Source organism: Haliotis rufescens, unplaced genomic scaffold, assembly GCF_023055435.1.
Source record: "Haliotis rufescens isolate VD_foot unplaced genomic scaffold, xgHalRufe1.0.p SCAF_24, whole genome shotgun sequence".
NCBI lineage: Eukaryota > Metazoa > Mollusca > Gastropoda > Lepetellida > Haliotidae > Haliotis > Haliotis rufescens.
This window is the reverse complement of record NW_025963935.1, coordinates 6,817,360-6,842,599: the sequence shown is the minus strand read 5'-3', so window position 1 is coordinate 6,842,599 and position 25,240 is coordinate 6,817,360. Positions and strand designations below refer to the sequence as shown.

At 41.8% G+C, this 25,240-nt stretch overlaps 2 protein-coding genes across 2 annotated transcripts; both read right to left on the bottom strand.

The window, feature by feature from the left end:
• Positions 1–5,516: 5,516 nt before the first annotated feature.
• On the bottom strand, positions 5,517–7,324 carry LOC124113522. Its single transcript, XM_046473907.2, has 2 exons — positions 6,521–7,324; positions 5,517–5,738 (listed from the first exon to the last, which is right to left on the bottom strand). The coding sequence occupies exons 1-2, from the start codon at positions 7,230–7,232 to the stop codon at positions 5,674–5,676; spliced, it is 777 nt and encodes a 258-aa protein (XP_046329863.2). The 5' UTR covers positions 7,233–7,324; the 3' UTR covers positions 5,517–5,673.
• Positions 7,270–23,389, bottom strand: LOC124113517 (flocculation protein FLO11-like). Its single transcript, XM_048401866.1, has 5 exons — positions 23,269–23,389; positions 18,692–20,431; positions 8,177–11,374; positions 7,418–8,022; positions 7,270–7,311 (listed from the first exon to the last, which is right to left on the bottom strand). Exons 1-5 carry the CDS (start codon positions 23,324–23,326, stop codon positions 7,270–7,272), a joined length of 5,643 nt encoding a protein of 1,880 aa, XP_048257823.1. The 5' UTR covers positions 23,327–23,389.
• Positions 23,390–25,240: the final 1,851 nt, after the last annotated feature.

Below are 25,240 nucleotides of genomic sequence, written 5' to 3'. Positions count from 1 at the left end.
AAGTAATAAATATATGACAGATCTACTTTAATCATAGGTTGACAGATGTAATATCTCCACAAACAGCCTCAACATATATGTTTTGAACATAAGCAGTTTCAACATATATACCTTCAACATTAAACAGTGAAGCACGCAGTATACAGTCTACAGAGTAGTTGACAGAAAGGTCAAGCTTGCACACTGTTGATGACCAAACCACTGCGGACGTAAGTGATGTCATGCAGAGGACAAAACAGATTCTTTTCAATGTTTTCACCAGTAAAGGTAAACGACATTTTTGTGTGTCATTGACATTCTGAAAGGCCATATTGGTGTTATGCAGTAACGCCTTATCAAAGTGAACAAAAACGCTTATTTAACAGTTTCAATTGATAGTAATCTCTCTCTAGTTTGCCCTTCGAACTGGTACTCCTTCTAAGCACAAACTATAAGGCAAATGCGTTTACGCAGCAGACAACGAGTTCCAGTCTAAATTTAAACGTTCCATTTAGAGGTCACCGAGTGCATCTGCTGAAGATGTCAACATAGTTAAGGCCGATGAAAAACAGAGTTTCACGTCGAATATTTGCCAGTATATACTACCAGAGTATACACTATCGGAAATGGTTCACAAACAGTTTTCAGGATGTTCCAAACGATACCTGCGACTCGTGTGTGTGTATTGAGCCGAGTTTAAGTCACGCTCAAATATCTGACGCTGACATCCTTCCCGTCTCTCCCGCTGCAAGACCGGGATGATGCTAGATAGAAACAACCGTGTACCACGGTCTATGCGATAAAAGTAACTAGCAGCCTTACATTATGTGTTCATTGTTAATTAATGATGTACACTTGAACGTAAAAGTTTTCATGAACTTGGAGCTCGGCTCAAGATGTATGCACGTGTTAAAACCATTAATGTCAATAGAGCACGTGTTGCTCGTCGATGCTTTTAAGAACATTTATTTAATGTTAATTACTGATTATGTACTCTTGAACGTAAACGTTTTAATGAACTTGGAGTTCGGCTCAAACCAGTATGCAATTTTAAAAATCATTAATGTCAAAAGAGCACGTGTTGCTCGTCGATGCTTTTAAGAACATTTATTTAATGTTAATTACTGATTATGTACACTTGAACGTAAAAGTTTTAATGAACTTGGAGCTCGGCTCAAAATGTATGCACGTGTTAAAATCATTAATGTCAATAGAGCACGTGTTGCTCGTCGATTCTTTTCAGAACATTTTGGGGAAGAATTGTTTTTTCTTTGGGTATTTGCATAATTTGTTTGTCAGTTATGGGGAAGTAGCTCAAACGTGTAGTCTGGGGAAATCAGAAATGGGCTTCACACATTGTACCCTTGTCGGGAATCGAACCCGGGTCTTCGTCGTGAAGAGCGAACGCTTTAACCACTAGGCTACCCGACCGCCCCGAAGTGGTATGTAATTGAGTGCGTGAGTTTAGGTAGGTCAAATCCGATTTTCCTTGACAGAGGAAGAGATCCCATTGGGACACAGCCATCGACCATTACTGCTTCTTCCAGGCCGCAATCCAGTCAAACCTAGGACTTGAACCCATTACCAGCCGATGCTGACTTGACCAAGGGACATAATCCTCCACAGCGAGGCAGAATTAGAAAATGTTATACGTGTTAATGCAAAGTGGACCATCGTTTCACCCTTTAAAGGCAATGTCCATAGGTCGATGACATTTGCTTGACGGGGTGGTGGGGAAGGTCCCGGCTGGAATCCCAACCAGGGTACAATGTGTGATCAAGTTCCTTTGCTAGTCCCCAGAGTCACAGTGTAGGCTTTCCTCACATAATATAACATGTACATGCGGAGCTTAGGTATTTGATATCCAGTATCAGTTCGATATGGGGAGCACGGGTGGCCCAGTCGTCTAAGGCGCAGCGATTCTCTGTACAGTGTTGCGTCCTTTGGGCACGCCAGAAACCTATGATTGTGGGTTCGAATCCCGGTTCGCCCCGATTATGTTTCTAGGTTTGTCAGCACCATACCCGTGCTCGTGGGTTTTTACCGAAGTGGTAAATGTCTTAGACCTGCATCACTTCGGGCTTTCCTCCCACATTAAGCTGACACGCCGTGATATAACTGGAATACTGTTAAAAGCGGCGTTAAACCCAACTCACTCACACACACAGTTCGATAAGATTATAATGGTATCATTAGAGCCAACCTCAGGGGTCGGGTCCTCGAGTGCTTGTTTTCGCATGTTGACCTCTTCAAGAGTAGACATTCGTTTTGTTATACCGAAATTAACTTGAACGTTTATGAAGCCTTAAACCGTCCTCTGTTCCATCACAGTAACTTAGCTGCGAACCAAAATGTTCGTACAGTCGCAATCTTGTTTTCTAACAGACGAGTCAATGTTCATCACGTGACAATGGGCGATCCTTTTCAATTTATCTTCCCTTCACTAACCCGCTAGGTGCGCTGACCCAGACGGTCCAACCTTAAACTGACGGCGCATGTGCTATGCGCGATACGAACACTACATGTTACTATGACGCCTATAGACAGTTAACTAGTATAACCTTCACCTCTGTCGGCAACGGTCATGCTTGTGTGTGGACAGTATATCTTTTCGCCTAAACAATGATTTATCTATTGCCATGTCCGGAAATAAATGTTCCTTGATTTAATGATACATCAGGGATGATCACGGCTGATCATATTGTATAGTTAACCACTAGATTGGCGTTCGAAGCGATGCGGTGAGATCAGCTAATCGTTCATCCCAGGTCGCTTTGTTGACGTTTTGCAATCGGTACTGAAAGTGTTGCCCTTGATACATGAATATCACACTTTTAAACATTAAGTAGATTTTGTATACGTTCCTATATTTATGTTGTAGGATCGCCGAGCAGGCTACATCATATGCATGCATTTCAGTATGTACAGCGGTGAGGCGATACGGTACGTACGCGAAATGTGAAGGTTGCATGCAACGTTGCCCGTAGCCTCAATGTTGTGAATATTGACAGCAACACATGTAAGTATTTGTCAGATATATAACAGAGAGCAATGAGAAGTGTTCTCAAGAAAATTGTAAGAGTAACAGGCACTGTAAAATTACGTCATCAACTAGATATCATGATAGAATGTTCAAAATAAAAGAAATGGAAATTACTGAAATCTGTTTTGATATTTAAGGGTTAATTGGTGCATGTTGTATAAAAGGATGCTATGTATATGATTGTTAGCTGTTTGTTGCCAAATTCTGCCGGGATTATATTTCAATATGATCAATGAAAGATTTATATTATTTTGGCCTTTTTTGAATTTTACAAAGTAGAAAAAAAAAATTCAGACACAGAGGACCCTATATTTTAGTTACAATACATATTCAAGAGTATTTGTACCAACTACAATTTTTATAAAATAAAACAATATAATTATACTAATTGTCAATCTCTATAATAATGCAGTGTCTACATCCAGTATGCATTGACAATAATCATATGATTGTGACACAAATAAAGCTGATTCTTAACTTCATTAGGCACGGGTGGCCCAGTCGTCTAAGGCGCCGCGATTCGCTGTGCAGAGTTGCGTCCCTTGGGCACGCCAGAAACCTATGATTGTAGGTTCGAATCCCGGTTCGCCCCGATTATGTTTCTAGGTTTGTCAGCACCATACCCGTGCTCGTGGGTTTCACCGAAATGGTAAACGTCTGAGACCTGCATCACTTGGGGCTTTCCTCCCATATTAAGCTGACACGCCGTGATATAACTGGAATACTGTTAAAAGCGGCATTAAACCCATCTCACTCACTCACTCATTAGGCCTTGCTTGTTATGTTTCTTTGTTCTAAACTTATGTTTCAAATTCCAACATAAACAAATTATTAATGTTATTCTTTTTTCTCTTCACACCAAAAGATATCTGCATTGCACAATGACTCTTATTATTTATTTAATATCTTGACACACTTGTGCATGTGTACTAGTATTTGATTACACAGGCATGCCTTTTTAGCAGTCATCTGTTTCTGAACTGAATATTATGCCAATAAAGATAAGTAACATAAAAAAAGGGACTCTGGTATTCTTTCAGGTTTGGAAAATCAATCAATTCATTTTGAAAACATTGTTAATTTCTTACATAAGTTACTTTGATCTTGATAAGATCAAAAAAGATCCAAATTAAATTGAGGAGATTAAATTTTGGAGTCTAATTCATTTCAGCCAGTCTGTCTAAAATCCGGTCATATTTTTCAGGAAATAATAAATGAATGAAAATTTAAGAAAAAATATACCTTGCCTGAGTGAATCAGTCAATGGGCATATTGACTGAAATTTTCAGTCAAAATACATATTGGGCCTTATTATAGACACTGACTGTAACATATGTAAGTATAATCTGTGATATGCAAAAACAAATAACATAAATTAATCAATTTATCTTCATGGAAGGACTGTGGGGTTCAATTTGCACTATTTAATCATCAGAAAATTTTAAGATAAACTTTCTAAATTCATATTTGCTATATGATAATAATATCTGCAAAATATACTTTATACCACAGGTGTCTTGAAGTACTGTTGAATGAAAATCAGGATACTTAGATACGGCAGGGTAGTGTGTGGGTTTGTATGGGAAATAATTTGTCGACATTAAAATAAATATAATGTTACTAAAACAAGAAGATAAAAATATGATTTAGATCTATTTATGCATCATACACATTTTGTGGGGTAGTCAGTATGATTTGTTGTTTGTTGGGACAAATCTCTGTAATATACTACTATTTTAAGAGCATGAGTATCAGAATTCTGTAAGAAATGATGGATCAACACCTGTGATGACTCGGAGCACCCAATGGTGGGACAAATGTTATAAGGGGCAGAATAATATGGGTAAATCTCTTATTTTCAAAGTATGATGAGTGGTATGTATATTGCAACAGAGTAACTGAGTGCTTAATAGATGCATGGTAGATGTTCATGTGGCCTATTTCTAAAAAAAAATAATATAAATTTAAATATGCAGATACAACTTTAATTTTGATAAAAAAAGTAACATTTAAAATCAGTTGTTTTATCATCATTGAACGTTATTTCTTCTTAAAATATTTGAAAAGGCACGGATGTATACTTACTATAGATCTATAGATCATTGGTAAAGGCCTGTCAAAGATGTCTGTGTGCTGCAAATGTTGGCGTATCACTAATTTTATTACATTGAAGTCCATGGTAGTATTTGTTGAGATTCGAATGCTTGAATTGTTGTGGGAAATAACACAAAGGTTGATAAATAAAATGAGTTTGCATTATTTCATCGATGCAATATGTTAGCCCAAACTGACTGTTTTCTGACGTATTAAAATACCGTGGCAATAGACCATTTTTCATGACGTTTTTCCCTCTATATTCTCTAGTGACAATTCGTCTTGTAGTTGAAGTTCATTGATCCAACTTAAGGAACCAAACACACCATGATTGCTTTCCAACTTTATTAACTAGCCATCTCCACACAGAATACCTAAACAAAACACAATACAGGGTACATATGCATGTGTCCTACGACACAATATAACACTATTAACGCCTCATGAAAACCCAGATAACACGCCCATGGACTCGGCAGAGATTCTGAGTCAAGTCGTGATAGTCCACTGTGAAATAGCCTTTCTCTGATATCGGGACGTTGGTTTCTTGTTCGGGGTTACTGATTCACCAAGAGCTCCATTCTCTCCGCGTATGCCTTCACCCGGATCAAGTTGTCTGTCACTAAAAAAATATATAAAACGATCATTTTAGAAACTATACAGATATAAGAAATGCCTGTGCGCGTGTGAATTGTTGCCGTTGTTGATTGTAACTGAAAGTGTGGTGACACAAAGGCGGACTTCCCGTTCGGCGCTAAATGATAGTCACATGTCGTCATTATTTTCCTAGAGAAGTCACATGAGGACATTAGTTAATGTTCCTGGAAAAGTCACAATGTAACATTAATTTATGTTCGTCGAGAGGTCACATGGCGACATTAGGTTATTTTCCTGGAAAAGACGCATAGCAAGATTAGCTAATGTTCCCATAGAAGTCACAATATGACATTAGTTAATGTTCCTAGAGAAGTCACATCGCGACAGGTTATTTTCCTAGAGAAGTCACAATGTAACATTAATCTATGTTCGTCGAGAGGTCACATGGCGACATTAGGTTATTTTCCTGGAAAAGACGCATAGCAAGATTAGCTAATGTTCCCATAGAAGTCACAATATGACATTAGTTAATGTTCCTAGACGAGTCACATTGCGACACAATACAACTATAGACCTATATGGAGTGCCTGTTTTAGCGACCCCCCCAAAAAAACAAAAAAACAAAACAACAAAAAAAACAACAAAAAAAACCAAAAAACAAACAAACAACAATACTAATCTTAATATTCATATTTAGATTTTGCGTTATTCAAAGGAATAAGAACGGCGTAAGTGATTCTTGCTATCATTAATTGAACCCGCCCTTTTTAATCTTATTTGACAACAATATATGTTACATATAATTACCTGGCAGGGGACAACAGAAGGCAACATGACCCGCCTTCCTACACGTCATCATGGGCGGGCACCTGTCATCACAGCTCATAGGGAAGAGGGCTAGATGATCCAGCCCCATCAGCTCAGGCACCGTCTTGCAGTCAAGGGATCGGGCTGCCTTAATCCTGCTCACAACCTCGATAAGCCGCATCATGAAGTCCAGTGGAGATGGAGATCTGGTTGCAGATGCTGCTTGTTGTGGATGACTTGTATTGGAAGCATACTGTAGCAGAGAACCAAGGGGAGAGGGAGGAAGTACCATGTTTCCTGAAACCCCGAACCCCCCCGATTTGTGAGAAGGATTCATCATGTTCTTAAGGGGCGATGCTTGTTGCCTTACTGATGGGGCTCTTTGTGCTGCTTGCCATGTCCATCTGTTGGTCGATGGGAGGACTTGTTTATGTACGTAGTTTGGTTGTTGTGCTCTGTAGATAGATGTCCGTGACTGCTCGGATATCTTTCGCTGAGGAGCGACATGTCCACTTGCTTTTGGACCTTGAATGTAATTAGATGCATGTGTTTTTATAGCTGATAATTTCGGAGATGTATTCGATTTGTTAGGGCGTTTGGTATAACTTGACGTTAAAGTAGTTCTGCCATAAGATGCTTGTCCGACGTGGACTGGAGCTTTTTGGATAGGGAATGTTTGTGTATTTGCTCGTTGAGAAGGAGTTCTTGGCATAGGGGCAGACCGTACAGGTGGTTGTTGAGAAGGAGCTCTATAGACAGGAACACTTTGTGAAGGTGCTTTTTGAGGAGCTCTATAGGCAGGAACACTTTGTGTAGGTGCTTTTTGAGGATGAGTTCTATAAACGGGAACTCTTTGTGAAGGTGCTTGTTGAGAAGGAGTTCTGTAGGCAGGAACACTTTGTGTTGGTGCTTTTTGAGGAGGAGGTCTGTAGGCAGGGGCTCTTTGTGCAGGTGCATTTTGAGGAGAAGTTCTATAGGCAGGAACTCTTTGTGCAGGTGCTTTTTGAGGAGAAGTTCTATAGACAGGAACGCTTTGTGTAGGTGCTCTTTGAGGAAGAGTTCTATAAACAGGAACTCTTTGTGAAGGTGCTTGTTGAGAAGGAGTTCTATTGGCAGGAAATCTTTGTGCAGGTGCTTGTTGAGAAGGTATTCTATGGGCAGGAAATCGTTGTGCAGGTGCTTTTTGAGGATGAGTTCTATAGGCAGGAACACTTTGTGTAGGTGCTTGTTGTGAAGGAGTTCTGTAGGCAGGAACACTTTGTGTAGGTGCTTTTTGAAGAGGAGGTCTGTAGGCAGGGGCTCTTTGTGCAGGTGCTTGTTGAGAAGGACTTCTGTAGACAGGAACCCTTTGTGCAGGTGCTTGTTGAGAAGGACTTCTGTAGGCAGGAACTCTTTTGACAGGTGCTTGTTGAGAAGGACTTCTGTAGACAGGAACCCTTTGTGAAGGTGCTTGCTGAGAAGGACTTCTATAGGCAGGAACTCTTTGTGCAGGTGCATGTGGACTGTGAGAATCCGTTGCACCATATGGAAGAGGATGAGTCACCGCCAGCTTCAGGACTGAAATGGACGATGGTAGAAGGGCCTGTATGAGTGCTGCTACCCTTGTTGAATTGTATCGTGGTGGTGTATTTCTCCCGACAGCCACAGATGTATCACCATTCCGTGTTCGGTGAACTCCAACAGGGTCAGTTTCAGTAGGATCATCAATGGTTCCAAGTTTAGTAACTGTCCCAGTATCTTTGGCCTCGGAAGTTCCATTTTGCAATGACCTGGAAGGGTAATTTCCAGGAATTGGTATCTTGTTGGGTGAATATGATCCTGACTTAGCGAGGAAAGTTGGTGTATTTGTCGTCCCTGGTGACCCTATACTCCTGGTTGCCAACGTAGGTCCAACGACATTGGCATATGTCTCCGTATTAATTGGCCCATCCGCACTCTGCCCGCTAGTATATGTGCTTGTGTACTTCCCATCGTCCAGTTTCCTTGTGTCATAATGTCCTTTATCTGGGTACTGGCTTACCGGCTTGCTGGGAATAGAGTTACTATACATCACTGAATTGTCTGTGAATTGTGGTTGACTGTTACTATACATCCCTGATTTGTCGGTGATTGGTGGTTGACTTTTACTAAACGTCGCTGAATGGTCGGTGATTGGTGGTTGGCTGTTACTATATATCCCTGATTTGTCTGTGATTGGTGGTTGACTGTTACTATACGCCGCGGAATTGTCGGTAATTGGTGGTTGACTGTTACTATACGTCACTGAGTTGTCGGTGATTGGTGGTTGACTGTTACTATACGTCACTGAGTTGTCGGTGATTGGTGGTTGGCTGTTACTATACATCCCTGATTGGTCGGTGATTGGTGGTTGGCTGTTACTAAACATCGCTGAATTGTCGGTGATTGGTGGTTGACTGTTACTATACGTCACTGAGTTGTCGGTGATTGGTGGTTGGCTGTTACTATACATCACTGATTGGTCGGTGATTGGTGGTTGGCTGTTACTAAACATCGCTGATTGGTCGGTGATTGGTGGTTGACTGTTACTATACATCGCTGAATTGTCGGTGATTGGTAGTTGACTGTTACTATACATCCCTGATTGGTCGGTGATTGGTGGTTGACTGTTACTATACATCGCTGAATTGTCGGTGATTGGTGGTTGACTGTTACTATACATCACTGATTGGTCGGTGATTGGTGGTTGACTGTTACTAAACATCCCTGATTGGTCGGTGATTGGTGGTTGACTGTTACTATACATCGCTGAATTGTCGGTGATTGGTGGTTGGCTGTTACTATACATCCCTGATTGGTCGGTGATTGGTGGTTGTCTGTTACTATACATCACTGAATTGTCGGTGATTGGTGGTTGACTGTTACTATACATCACTGAATTGTCGGTGATTGGCGGTTGACTGTTAATATACATTGCTGAATTGTCGGTGATTGGTGGTTGACTGTTACTATACGTCCCTGAGTTGTCGGTGATTGGTGGTTGGCTGTTACTATACATCACTGATTGGTCGGTGATTGGTGGTTGGCTGTTACTAAACATCGCTGATTGGTCGGTGATTGGAGGTTGACTGTAACTATACATCGCTGAATTGTCGGTGATTGGTGGTTGGCTGTTACTATACATCCCTGATTGGTCGGTGATTGGTGGTTGGCTGTTACTATACATCACTGAATTGTCGGTGATTGGTGGTTGACTGTTACTATACATCACTGAATTGTCGGTGATTGGCGGTTGACTGTTACTATACATCGCTGAATTGTCGGTGATTGGTGGTTGACTGTTACTATACGTCACTGAGTTGTCGGTGATTGGTGGTTGGCTGTTACTATACATCACTGATTGGTCGGTGATTGGTGGTTGGCTGTTACTAAACATCGCTGATTGGTCGGTGATTGGTGGTTGACTGTTACTATACATCGCTGAATTGTCGGTGATTGGTAGTTGACTGTTACTATACATCCCTGATTGGTCGGTGATTGGTGGTTGACTGTTACTATACATCGCTGAATTGTCGGTGATTGGTGGTTGACTGTTACTATACATCACTGATTGGTCGGTGATTGGTGGTTGACTGTTACTAAACATCCCTGATTGGTCGGTGATTGGAGGTTGACTGTTACTATACATCGCTGAATTGTCGGTGATTGGTGGTTGGCTGTTACTATACATCCCTGATTGGTCGGTGATTGGTGGTTGGCTGTTACTATACATCGCTGAATTGTCTGTTAATTGCGTTTGACTGTTACTATACATCCCTGATTGGTAGGTGATTGGTGGTTGGCTGTTAATATACATCACTGAATTGTCGGTGATTGGTGATTGACTGTTACTATACGTCACTGATTGGTCGGTGATTGGTGGTTGACTGTTACTATACATCGCTGAATTGTCGGTGATTGTTGGTTGACTGTTACTATACATCCCTGATTGGTCGGTAATTGGTGGTTGACTGTTACTATACATCGCTGATTGGTCGGTGATTGTTGGTTGACTGTTACTATACATCACTGATTGGTCGGTGATTGGTGGTTGACTGTTACTATACATCACTGATTGGTCTGTAATTGGTGGTTGACTGTTACTATACATCGCTGAATTGTCGGTAATTGGTGGTTGACTGTTACTATACATCCCTGATTGGTCGGTGATTGGAGGTTGACTGTTACTATACATCGCTGAATTGTCGGTGATTGGTGGTTGACTGTTGCTATACGTCCCTGATTGGTCGGTGATTGGTGGTTGACTGTTACCATACATCCCTGATTGGTCGGTGATTGGAGGTTGACTGTTACTATACACCCCTGATTGGTCGGTGATTGGTGGTTGGCTGTTACTATACATCCCTGATTGGTCGGTGATTGATGGTTGACTGTTACTATACATCACTGATTGGTCGGTGATTGGTGGCTGACTATTACTATACATCCCTGATTGGTCGGTGATTGGTGGTTGAATGTCATCATACCCGTAGTAACTTCTAGCTAGTTCACCTGTTCGGGTTTGCACATCCGTACCAGAGGGACTGACTTGGAGCGATCCAATGCTAATATATGGAAGATGCACCTCAGGTGGAGTTGACGATGTCGTGTCAGGTGGAGTTGACGATGTCGTGTCAGGTGGAGGTGACGATGTCGTGTCAGGTGGAGTTGACGATGTCATGTCAGGTGGAGGCGACGATGTCGTGTCAGGTGGAGGCGACGATGTCGTTGTTGTACCCCATGTTGGAACCGTGCTTTGTGTCGTCACGCTGTATCTTGTACTGGTTGCCTGCGTGACGTCGGCCACGGTCGATGACGTTGCTGTGGATGTAGTTGACGAGCTCTGACACCCTGTGCCTAAATAAAGAACGTGGTTCCGTTTTAATCTTGCAGTGATGTATCATAGTAAGGATCAGCTATGAGGATGAACAACTTCTTTATTACAATTAGAAGTGACGTTTCCGTGTAGGTTCTAACACCGTTATCAAGTATGTTATCACTTGCTTGATAACGATGTTAGAACCTACACCGAAACTTGCTTGATAACGATGTTAGAATTTACACCGAAACTTGCTTGATAACGATGTTAGAACGTACTCTGAAACTTGCTTGATAACGATGTTAGAACTTACACCGAAACTTGCTTGATAACGATGTTAGAACCTACACCGAAACTTGCTTGATAACGATGTTAGAACCTACACCGAAACTTGCTTGATAACGATGTTAGAACGTACACTGAAACTTGCTTGATAACGATGTTAGAACCTACACTGAAACTTGCTTGATAACGATGTTAGAACGTACACTGAAACTTGCTTGATAACGATGTTAGAACCTACACAGAAACTTGCTTGATAACGATGTTAGAACGTACACTGAAACTTGCTTGATAACGATGTTAGAACGTACACTGAAACATGCTTGATAACGATGTTAAAACCTACACAGAAACTTGCTTGATAACGATGTTAGAACCTACACTGAAACTTGCTTGATAACGATGTTAGAACCTACACTGAAACTTGCTTGATAACGATGTTAGAACGTACACTGAAACTTGCTTGATAACGATGTTAGAACCTACACAGAAACTTGTTTGATAACGATGTTAGAACGTACACTGAAACTTGTTTGATAACGATGTTAGAACGTACACTGAAACATGCTTGATAACGATGTTAGAACCTACACAGAAACTTGCTTGATAACGATGTTAGAACCTACACTGAAACTTGCTTGATAACGATGTTAGAACCTACACTGAAACTTGCTTGATAACGATGTTAGAACGTAGACCGAAACTTGCTTGATAACGATGTTAGAACGTACACTGAAACTTGCTTGATAACGATGTTAGAACGTACACTGAAACTTGCTTGATAACGATGTTAGAACCTACACCGAAACTTGCTTGATAACGATGTTAGAACGTACACTGAAACTTGCTTGATAACGATGTTAGAACCTACACTGAAACTTGCTTGATAACGATGTTAGAACCTACACAGAAACTTGCTTGATAACGATGTTAGAACCTACACAGAAACTTGCTTGATAACGATGTTAGAACGTACACAGAAACTTGCTTGATAACGATGTTAGAACGTACACTGAAACTTGCTTGATAACGATGTTAGAACGTACACTGAAACTTGCTTGATAACGATGTTAGAACGTACACTGAAACTTGCTTGATAACAGCAGGGTTCCCAACAAGGACAGAGACTCCCCGCAGGGTTCCCGACAAGGACAGAGACTCCCCGCAGGGTTCCCAACAAGGACAGAGACTCCCCGCAGGGTTCCCGACAAGGACAGAGACTCCCCGCAGGGTTCCCAACAAGGACATAGACTCCCTGTAGGGTTCCCAACAAGGACATAGACTCCCTGTAGGGTTCCCAACAAGGACAGAGACTCCCCGCAGGGTTCCTAACAAGGACAAGGCCGGACTTGACTCCCTTCAGTGTCCCCAACGGAAACATGTGTTTGAGATTATAAGCATCGATCTACCCCTTGGGTACGGCGACCAAATCGCAATTTCTAACCATCCATCTCCAGCTATTGTAATCAAAGAGCCAGTTATATATAGCCCAATGATTACAAATGATAATATGCTTACGATTTGGACAGAATGTCTCATCCAAACTGACAGGCAAAAGAAAGTATACTTGATTTAGCCAAAAAATTACAAATGTTAAGTGACTGAAAAAGACTCGCCGAAACATTGAAAATTTAAGGTTCGAAACATAATTATGATACCCATATCGAATAGCTATTTCTTGTTTGCGTCAGTTTTTGCGTCAGGGGTTACTTTTATGAGCAATGTCTAACACTGCAAACAAACAAGTCACCGAACCGCACTCAGCAACATTCCAGCTGTATGATGGTATCCATAACTAATGAAGTCTGGACCAGACAATCCAGTGATTGACATTATGAGCATCGATATACGCAATTGGGATACAATGCATCAACAGAGTCAGCGAGCCTGACCATCCGATCGCGTTACGATCGCCTCTTACGACAAGGAAAGTCGCCTCTTACGACAAGGAAAGTCGCCTCTTTCGACGAAAATGGGTTGCTGAAAACCAATTATAATCTATAAGAGATGGATCCAGGTTTTTGTTAAGGAATTTTACAGTTAGTTACTCTTCAGTGGAGGGTAGGGGTGTCACCTTTTGAATTTTAATCTTCATTATACTTGGCCTTTTTAAATTCAGTCATTGGAGTTTATATGCATTTTTAAAGAGGGATAGGTCGGACCAACTGACTCTCCACCTGGATCCGCCACTGTCAAGGAGTGAGTGAGAATTGTTTTACGCCGCTTTTAGCAACATTCCAGCAATATCGCAGCAGGGGACACAGGAAATGGGCTTCACACATTGTACCCATATGGGAATCGAACCCGGATCTTCTGCGTGACGAGCGACAACTTCAACAACAAGGCTACCCCAACGCCCTCACTCTCTAGGAATACGGTAGGACTTACCTGCCACCCACAGACAAACCACGCAGGAAAAGACGAGATGGCGTATCATTTCTACGCTGCTGATTGTGTTCCTGGAGAGGTACCAAACACATTGTGCGCTGCCTCTTTATATACCCACCACTAGGCGATTTCCACCAAAATGAACTGTGCCCGACCTCAGAGCTTGAGTTCTTCAGAAGTCCCTTCATAAACGTATCTCGCTCGTGGCAGGTGATTGGGATATCGCCGCACTAAAAATCACGACGTCTTTGATGACATGATCTTTGCTTGACCTGGATCATTAAGTGTCTTGTTTGACACGGTGATTGTATGCAGTAAATGTGCTGTGACAGTCCATATTACGTTGTTTCAACACTTTATCGTTTTTAAGATAATTTTGACGAGTAATTAATCAACTGAGACTTTTTCCCACACACATAAACATTATTGATATCTGCGTGCTCAATACTACTTCGCCACGAGAACACCAGAAAAACATCGTCGGATTTGGTGTTAAAGGAGGTGAGGTGAAATGGGGTTTAACGTCGCGTCTAATATTATTGCACTTATATAGCGACGTGCATGTACATGTATGCGTGGCTGCTTGTACTAGTCTGGACTGATGCCGATTTATAGTGCTAGCTCACTGAGATACCATGCCGCAGTTTAACATGAATACCCCACTCGGACACAGTATACTGACTCAGAGCCGACCAGTCCTTGTTTTAGCCCCTTAATGCCGAGCGCCAGACAGGGTAACAACAAGTACCACCTTTTAACGTCTTTTGGTATGACGCGGTCGGAGATCGAACCACGGACCTTCCGCTCTCCAGGCGGACGCTCTACCATTAGACCACGGAGGCGGTCGGTGTTAAAGGAGAAGAAAAGTGATGCGGTAATCTTTAAAACTGTGTTTTACCTTGGACAAAGATCAGTGTGATTGACATTAAATGTTCACTTAAGAGAACACGTGTTGGTCTTTGCCTTATTTTTGGCTGTTACTGTGTTTCTTGTAAATTGTTTTAAATGAACAAATATTTATTTTCTGTGATGTACTATACTTGGTGGCACGTGGTTCTGTGCGAGGCGCACAGGTCACAAATCAGGCGAAGTTATGCAGCGTCGGTCTCGGAGAGGAGGTGGATGGGTGACCACGTTCAGCAGCTTGACTCCTGAGAGTTTCTAGGGCTTCGGTCCTGCCCCACACTGAAACACATGTAACACATGTGGTGTCTCCTGAGGCAAGTGACTTTGTTAGAAATGTGCCTCTGTGGCTGTTAACCTTCTAGCGCAACACGGGCATTTTGGGTTACATACTCCCCAGGGAGCTGAGAATGAAACTCAAGTGCACACTGATCTATTGGCCGGGGTAATAATAAATAATAATAATAATAACAACAACAACAACAACAACAACAACACTACTACTACTAATAATAATAATGTAATCTGGCGCATTAAAAATGCACATACCATTATTATTAATAGTAGTAGACGTACTCACTCACTCACTCACTCACTCACTCACTCACTCACTCACTCACTCACATATGCAGATAACCTCCTTGTGTTGGACATTGTAATTGTAGATTTAAACGATGAGAGTTAATTCAATTAGATTAGCTATTGTTTCGTAAATACTTGAACTATTTTTATCCAACAAAGTTATTTTGTTGTTCACACGGCCGGAAGAAGTTAACAGTTCATATTCGTGAATACAGGTTATTTGTGGTGCATGTTGTAGGGCTTGGTCACGTTTATCAAGTGGGACATATGTTGCAGAAGGCAAGAACATCAATTACATACCAGCATGATGAATTGTGATGTATTTTGAGAGATGTCAAAAATCATAAAAAGCTAAAACTCTATTGCAACTCTACATGCAAACTCTCTTTTTAATTCAAAGCGTCGGGCGTGAGTGACAACATATGCCATGCTATATACATGAACATCTGCAAGGGGAACACGCAGAACTACATCACACAGACAATTATGCAACAGAAGCTATAGATCCACGATGTTAGACAGCTCAGTTGACACATGGTGCATCATTCCGATGACGTTTATATCTACACATATGTGAGGTCAGGTGAAATTGGGTTTAACGTCGCGTCCAAGATTATTGCACTGATATAGCGACGTGCATGCACGTGTGTGTGTGTGTGTGTGTGTGTGTGTGTGTGTGTGTGTGTGTGTGTGTGTGTGTGTGTGGGTGTGGGTGTGTGTTTGTGTGTGTTTGTGTGTGTGGCTGCTTGTACTAGTCCGGACTGATGCAGATTTATAGTGCTAGCTCACTGAGATACCATGCCGCAGTTTAACATGAATACCCCACTCAGACACCGTATACTGACTCCGAGCCGACCAGTCCTTGTTTTAGCCCCTTAATACCGGCGCAAGACAGGATAACAACAAGTACCATCTTTTAACGTCTTTTGGTATGACACGGCTGGGGATCGAACCCCGGACCTTCCGCTCTGCGGGCAGACGCTCTACCACTGGACCACGGATATGAAATCCTGCAATGAAACAAGTTTCACATTTATCTCCACTGTCAGCGTCTGCTACACAAGCCAGACCAGAGGTACTCGAGAGAATGATCATCAAGGAAATAGGAAACGCCAACGCCAGTCTCGAGTATCTTTAGATTCCATGAGGCGTAATGGGCAAACTGCTGGTGAAATTATATAAATAAGATCACTGAAAATCCGTCATGACAACGGTGTTCGCGAAAGGAAGGTGTGTTGTGTACCGTGAAATGTTCAGAACATGTTGGTTTGTTGGTTTATTGTTTAACGCCGCAATCAGCAATATTCCAGATATATGCGGCGGTCTGTAAATAATCGAGTCTGAACCAGACAATCCAGTGATTAATATCAAGAGCGTCGATCCACGCAATTGGGATCGATGACATGAATCAACCAAGTCAGCGAGCCTGACCACCCGATCCCGTTAGTCGCCTTTTACGACAAGCAAAGTCGCCTTTTACGGCAAGCATGGGTTGCTGAAGACCTATTCTACCCCGGATCTCAGAACATGTGGAGAGTATGGCATAATGGTTTTGTTTTCTTGTAGAACAGAGGCAGTACCGTTCTTGGACATACAAACGCTGTCTTGGTAGGTCAGTATCTCTGGTCCATGACTACGGCGTTGTCATGGTTCTCAGCTGTGCCTCACGTAGATAATGTTGCTTCGCTTATTATAATGGGTATTTTAATGTAATGTAGGTACTTGTCTCCGATAAATACTAACTCGTTCCTGATGGAAGTTGAAAGAAGAAAACAATTTCCATGTGCACTTCATACCTTGATTTTTATATTCATATACTTAACCAACGTGTGGGTGAGTTGGGTTTAACGCCGCTTTTAACAGTATTCCAGTTATATTACGGTGTGTCAGCTTAATGTGGGAGGAAAGCACGAAGTGATGCAGGTCTCAGACGTTTACCACTTCGGTGAAACCCACGAGCACGGGTATGGTGATGACAAACCTAGAAACATAATCGGGGCGAACCGGGATTCGAACCCACAATCATAGGTTCCTGGCGTGCCCAAGGGACGCAACTCTGAACAGCGATTAGCGGCGCCTTAGACGACTGGGCCACCCGTGCCCCTACTTAACTAACGATTACTGATCGCAGTAAAAATACAACCAATCTACCCATGTACATGTTTAATGCCCTAAAGTTGACGATAGCGATTTAGTGCTGACATTAGGTCAATGTCAAATGTACAAGGTGCATGGAAAGCCTCTACCACATCTAACAAGTTATTGTGCAGTGATTCTCCCAGGTATCATGACTGATTGGTCGTACACATGTTGAAATACATGGCTGACAGGTGTATTATTCGCCCTGTCGAAGGGCCATTGGCGGCTATGTTTTTGTCACACACGAACTGACATACATGACGATTAAGTAAGGATAAGAATTTATGGGTGAACAACTTCTTTATTACAATTAAGAGCGACGTTTTGATGTAGGTTCTACCACCGTTATCAAGCAAATGATGGCACCTATTATTTGTGGGTTCGAATCCCGGTTCGCCCGATTATGTTTCTAGGTTTGTCAGCACCACACCCGTGCTGTGGGTTTCACCGAAGTGGTAAACGTCTGAGACCTGCATCACTTCGGACTTTCCTCCCACATTAAGATGACACGCCGTGATACAACTGGAATACCGTTAAAAGCGGTGTTAAACCAACTCAATAAAGAAGTTGTTTATTCATAAATTCTTATCCTTACTTAATACTCCAACTTCTAAATGCCTATGAAATACGTTACATGAACATTCTCTGCTTTCAAATGTGAGTACAGCTCTTGTAGTGATCTGTACGTTACCATCACACCATGGTATTCACTCCACCTTCAAAGTACCTTGTCTTAAAGAAGGAAATCAAAATGTCTTCTAAGAGAAAAGGCTGATTTGTGTCGGCAAACGGTGCTCTTGCGGTCCAATCGCTGACCTGTTCGCCTTGTGCGTATGACACATCCACTTCACGAATGACAGGAGATCTCCCTGCCAATAGAAAGGGTTCCCCATGAAGAAGATTATTCTGGTCCGTCTCTTCTGATGGAATAGTCGACGGTTTGGAACTTGGAAATACTGGTTCTCTGCTAGGATATGATTTACTTTTTGTTGTCGGAACGTGTGTTTCGCCTTTGATTAATTCAATACCCGACTGTAATATTTGTTCTGTATGCGGTATACCCTGAAACGATTCCATGAGGAAATGCGCTCCTGTAGGGATGATTGTATCCGATACAGAAGATGCTTCGATATGAGCTTCATTGCTTATAAGATGGTGATTCACTGATGATGAAAGATGACGTTTGGCTTGATCTCGTTTTGACTCCTGTCCAGTTGCTACGCCTTCAGAAGTTGGAACTAGGTTGTCCATCACATTGCTGGGTATAGCCATTTCGTGTCCTGTGCTCTCCATGCGTTCCGCATAGGGTTCTCTGTTTGTCTGCCTGAAGTGGTACACCCACTCCCTGTGTGGTTCGACGAAGTCTGGGGTGTCCAGCGGTGTGTCGGTTGGTGCGGGCGGTGTATATGAATTCTGGGTGCTGCCTGGTGATTCCGGGGGTAGCGGAGGTGGGACGTATCTGTTGACAAATCTGCCCCACCCTGACAGGCCAGGGAAAGGAGAAAACGCTCTCTGAGTACCTCGTCCATATAGAGGGTAAGTAGTTCCGCCATTCGGAGGGGATGTGGGTGCCCTTGGAGGAAGGTTCGCATTTGGTATATTTGGTGGAGGATTCGCATCGGGTGTACTTGGAGGAGGGTTCGCATCGGGTGTATTTGGAGGAGGTTTCGCATCGGGTGTATTTGGAGGAGGGTTCGCATCTGGTGTATTTGGAGGAGGATTCGCATCTGGATTAGATGAAGGAGGGTTGGCATCTGGTATATTTGGAGGAGGATTCGCATTTGGTGTATTTGGAGGAGGATTCGCATCTGGTGTATTAGGAGGAGGGTTCGCATCTGGTGTATTTGGAGGAGGATTCGCATCTGGTGTATTTGGAGGAGGGTTCGCATCGGGTGTATTTGGAGGAGGATTCGCATCGGGTGTACTTGGAGGAGGATTCGCATCTGGTATATTTGGAGGAGAATTCGCATCGGGTGTAGTTGGAGGAGGGTTCGCATCGGGTATATTAGGAGGAGGATACGCATCTGGTATATTTGGAGGAGAATTCGCATCGGGTGTACTTGGAGGAGGGTTCGCATCGGGTGTATTTGGAGCAGGATTCGCATCGGGTATATTTGGAGCAGGATTCGTATCGGGTGTACTTGGAGGAGGGTTCGCATCGGGTGTACTTGGAGGAGGATTCGCATCGGGTGTATTTGGAGGAGAATTCGCATCGGGTGTATTTGGAGGAGGCTTCGCATCGGGTGTATTTGGAGGAGGCTTCGCATCGGGTGTATTTGGAGGAGGGTTCGCACCTGGTGTATTTGGAGGAGGGTTCGCATCGGGTGTAGTTGGAGGAGGATTCGCATCGGGTATATTAGGAGGAGGATTCGCATCTGGTATATTTGGAGGAGAATTCGCATCGGGTGTACTTGGAGGAGGGTTCGCATCGGGTGTATTTGGAGGAGGATTCGCATCGGGTATATTTTTAGCAGGATTCGTATCGGGTGTACTTGGAGGAGGGTTCGCATCGGGTGTACTTGGAGGAGGATTCGCATCGGGTGTATTTGGAGGAGGATTCGCATCAGGTGTATTTGGAGGAGGATTCGCATCGGGTGTATTTGGAGGAGGATTCGCATCGGGTGTATTTGGAGGAGGGTTCGCATCGGGTGTATTTGGAGGAGGGTTCGCAGGTGGTGGATCTGCACGTGGTGTATGGGGGTTGTCCCGGGGAAGAGGGTTTCTTGGGACCGGAGGGCGTGGCACAAATCCAAACAGTGACGGGTAGGGATAGAGTCCTCGTTGGGCGAACATCTCACACCCTGCAACAATGAAAATACGGATGTATAACATGTAACCAGTTAGTGTATGGCATGTAACCAGTTAGTGTATAGCATGTAACCAGTCAGTGTATGGCTTGTAACCAGTAAGTGTATGGCATGTAATCAGTTAGTGTATGGCATGTAACCAGTAAGTGTATGGCATGTAACCAGTTAGTGTATAGCTTGTAACCAGTCAGTGTATGGCTTGTAACCAGTAAGTGTATGGCATGTAATCAGTTAGTGTATGGCATGTAACCAGTAAGTGTATGGCATGTAACCAGTTAGTGTATGGCATGTAACCAGTTAGTGTATGGCATGTAACCAGTTAGTGTATAGTATGTAACCAGTTTGTGTATGGCATGTAACTAGTCAGTGTATGACATGTAACCAGTCAGTGTATGGCTTGTAAACAGCCAGTGTATGGCATGTAACCAGTCAGTGTATGACATGTAACCAGTCAGTGTATGGCTTGTAACCAGTCAGTGTATGGCATGTAACCAGTCAGTGTATGGCTTGTAACCAGTAAGTGTATGGCATGTAACCAGTTAGTGTATGACATGTAACCAGTCAGTGTATCGCATTTAACCAGTAAGTGTACGCCATGTAACCAGTTAGTGTATGTCATGGAACCAGTCATTGTATGGCATGTAACCAGTTAGTGTATGGCATTTAACCAGTCAGTGTATGGCATGTAACCAGTTAGTGTATGGCATTTAACCAGTCAGTGTATGACATGTAACCAGTTAGTGTATTGCATGTAACCAGTTATTGTATGATATAAAACCAGTAAGTTTACGGCATGTAACCAGTTAGTGTATTGCATGTAACCAGTCAGTGTATGGCATGTAACCAGTTAGTGTATAGCATGTAACCAGTTTGTGTATGGCATGTAACCAGTTAGTGCATGACATGTAACCAGTTATTGTATGTCATGTTACCAGCTAGTGTATGGCATGTAACCAGTTAGTGTATGTCATGTTACCAGCTAGTGTATGGCATGTAACCAGTTTGTGTATGGCATGTAACCAGTAAGTGTAATGCATGTAACCAGTTAGTGTATGGCATTTAACGAGGTAGTGTGTGACATGTAACTAGTTAATGTGTTTCCAATTTATTCGCAAAGTTTGGTCTCTTGAAAACAAAACAATAAATTTATTCATTAAAAGTGCATATATTATTTGATTTTGCATATCTCTCGAAAACATCAAGGACTACTTCTTGCATGAGATTTTTGGTCATTTTGTTTGTGAGAGAAGAATATTCCCGCCACAATGCTCCTGTCATTGTCATCCATCATATTCCTCGTCTAATGTCAACACACAAACCATGAAAACAATACGACATGAAGGAGATTTATATCCTCACGTGTTAATTTTAATGTAAACATGTTGATAACGTTCTACACAGGATGCGTTTGATAAATTAGTGTTGCCCATAATTCACGAGAATACAAACAACGCGCACTGTCGCCTTGCTTTTGATGTATGCTGCACAGTGGAGGCCACACACTTACACGCATACCGTGACCCATACAATTCAGATAATCTTCTGGCAATTGTTCAAATGGATTTCTTATAATGTAGATATGTTCGTTGACACAAATGTGTGTACATGATGCAGAAATGTATCATGAATTACAAAAAATGTTTTGGTCTAGATGGATGTTAATAACATTTCATGTAGAATTGCATGCTGTCTGAAATAACGGCCGAAAAAAGAGAGTCAGTCAGGAAAACAGTATGTGCACAAAATGACAATAGACGAATCCTGACCAAGTGTACTTTGTGTGGAGGTAGGTGGAATCAATGAGCAGATAGCAGAGATTAATCTGTGAAACGTCACGGATGTGGAGGTGAGGTGAGGTGAGGTGAGGTGAAATTGGGTTTAACGTCGCGTCCAAGATTGTTGCACTTATATAGCGACGGGATGCACGTGTGTGTGTGTGGCTGCTTGTACTAGTCCGGACTGATGCCGATTTTTTCGTGCTAGCACACTGACGTACCATGCCGCAGTTTAACGTGAATACCCCACTCAGACACAGCATACTGACTCCGAGCCGACCAGTCCTTGTTTTAGCCCCTTAATGCCGAGCGCCAGACAGGGTAACAAAAAGTACCATCTTTTAACGTCTTTTGGAATGACGCGGCCGGGGATCGAACCCCGGACCTTCCGCTCTCCGGGCGGACGCTCTACCACTAGACCACGGAGGCGGTCCTCACGGATGGCAACAGAAACTGTCTGAAAATATTTGTGAAATCGCGTTGGAGTTAATAGTAATTTACTGATGCTGATGTGGTTGTGTATGATTTCCAGTCAGGTTGATGGGCTGGTTTACCCAAATCAACATTTTGAAATCTAACAGCTTCATTATTTCTATCGACATCAACTGCCTGGTATAGAAAGTATACACCCATGTTTGGCTAAAATGGTAGAAACAAGAAACTTGCAGTGATAGTGACACGCTTGGTCATTGACTTGCCTTTGCATGTGTTTGTGACGGGTGCCATGGGTGGGGCAGGATACGCTCACCGTTTCGCGAACACCTGGTATCATCACTATTTGATAGTGATTCATAAACACATGCTAATGATACAGTTGGAATTGTACAATCGGCTCTGCTTATGCAGAGATTTCTATTGGGTGTGGAAAGGGTTTTGTCACTTTATTTTCATATTTTCAAGGTGTATACTTTTCTTTGCCAGACAGTTGATGTCAAACAAGCGCGATCTATGAACACACATATAAGTCCCCTGAAACTGGAATATATTTAACATTAATAATTAAAGACAACTACCGCTTCAGCAAAATATGTTCAATGAAAGTTATGAGAAACCTACCAGCAATTGCACTGTATGTCAGCAGAGCGATGCACGCGACTCTATCAGAGATGTCCATTCCGATGGTGGGTAGAGATGAGTCTTTGTATGAGCAGACTTGCAGCGATGGTGACACGCTTGGTCATTCCCCTTGACCTGTGTCCGCGGGGGCAATGACCGCTCACCATGTTTGTCAACTTAACCAACATAACACTAGCTGCAGGCCAATCACTTGTCAAACATAGTAAAAACTAGATGGAGGGTCGTCGAACTTAATATCAATTCAGAAGACAGCTTGCAGGGTATGTATTAGTTTGCAAGCAACCCTTATTTCTAAAATATATTTAACGCATAATATCATAAATCGGACATTGGTCTTATCCTCTCCCCTGGTGTTACGATATGCATAAAAAACCCTGGAAACAAATGTTTTGGGGAGGAACAAATGTTGCAGATTTAACTGTTTTTTTATTTCTTGTTTAAGGTTATTTGAGTCATCATGCAACGGACTCAATAATACAACGGAGACTGATCGAGTTCCTGTATTCCTTTATGTACGTATTCACGTATTCATCGTGAGCTCATTTAGAAGGAGAATGTGCATTTTAAATTTAAAATTTAAATTTAACTATATTTCTAATGACCTGCTTTCAGTCTATCTCAATAACTATATTTCTAATGAACTACTTTCGGTCTACCTCAATAACTATATTTCTAATGACCAGCTTTTAGTCTACCTTAATAACTATATTTCTAATGAACTGCTTTTAGTCTACCTCAGTAACTATATTTCTAATGAACTGCTGTTAGTCTACCTCAATGACTATATGTCTAATAAACTGCTTTCAGTCTATCTCAATAACTATATTTCTGAAGAACTGCTTTTAGTCTACCTCAATAACTATATTTCTAATGAACTGCTTTCAGTCTACCTCAATAACTATATTTCTAATGAACTACTTTCAGTCTACCCCAATAACTATATTTGTAATGAACTACTTCAGTCTAACGCAATAACTATATTTGTAATGAACTACTTCAGTCTAACGCAATAACTATATTTGTAATGAACTACTTCAGTCTAACGCAATAACTATATTTTGTGCTACTACAGTAAACTACGGTTATAACGAACTTAAGAGGACCACTAAATTTAGTTCGTAATAACCGTAGTTCGTATAAGCACATATACAGTATATCTACAGCAAACGGACAGGGTAAAAAAACAGTTCGTTATATCCGTTAGTTATAAGCGTGTTCGTTATAAACGTAGTTTACTGTACTATTATTCTACCTCAATAAATATATTTGTAATAAACTTATTTCAATCTACCCAAATAACTATATTTCAAAATGAACAACTTTCAATCTTCCCCCAAACCTCTATTTATAATGATCTATTTTCAGTCTAATTCACTAACTATTTTTCTGATGAACTACTTTGGCTTCCAGATTAAAATCTCGAACATAGAGAAAGAAACGCCAAATTGAATTTACGTTTGTCTTTTTCTCGTAAATTACTATGCCGAGATTATTTATGCCGTCTCGTGAAAAAACAAAATGATAAAAAATATATCTATATGTGTGTGTGTACATGGCGGCATGTATTTAGTCGTAGGTTTAGAAAGCAATCGATATTCATTCAGCGATATATACATTTGACATAAACTGCCGGGCAAAAGAAAGTCTACACGTGAAAATGTACACACGTTACTAGTCTGAAAACACTAGCCTGTTCTGATATACCAATTGCTAGGAAGCATGTAATACTACCCGCATCAAATACATCGATATCGAATAATCATTTCTTTTTTGTTTAAATTTTCAAATATATGAGTGTATACTTTCTTTTGTCTGTCCTTTTATGATTTTTGTTGCAAAATATATGCAAAATACATATGGGAAAATGTCCTTATATAGCGGTAATAACGAATGGTGAATAATGATGGCCGTCATATAGGGTTTCAATACACACACAAAAAAAGAAACGCAC

What these genes read in the sequence shown, in the direction of transcription:
- LOC124113522 (XM_046473907.2), bottom strand. Translation starts at nt 7,232, where the DNA reads ATGCCAAGAACTCCTTCTCAACGAGCAAATACACAAACATTCCCTATC. An exon ending in CTTCTGTTGTCCCCTGCCAG is followed by an intron (nt 5,739 to 6,520) that starts GTAATTATATGT and finishes ATATTTTTTTAG; the next exon opens with TGACAGACAACTTGATCCGG.
- LOC124113517 (XM_048401866.1), bottom strand. Translation starts at nt 23,326, where the DNA reads ATGGACATCTCTGATAGAGTCGCGTGCATCGCTCTGCTGACATACAGT. An exon ending in AGTTCACCGAACACGGAATG is followed by an intron (nt 8,023 to 8,176) that starts GTGATACATCTG and finishes GGATTCTCACAG; the next exon opens with TCCACATGCACCTGCACAAA. An exon ending in TCAAAAAGCACCAACACAAA is followed by an intron (nt 7,312 to 7,417) that starts GTGTTCCTGCCT and finishes TCCTGCCTATAG; the next exon opens with AGCTCCTCAAAAAGCACCTT.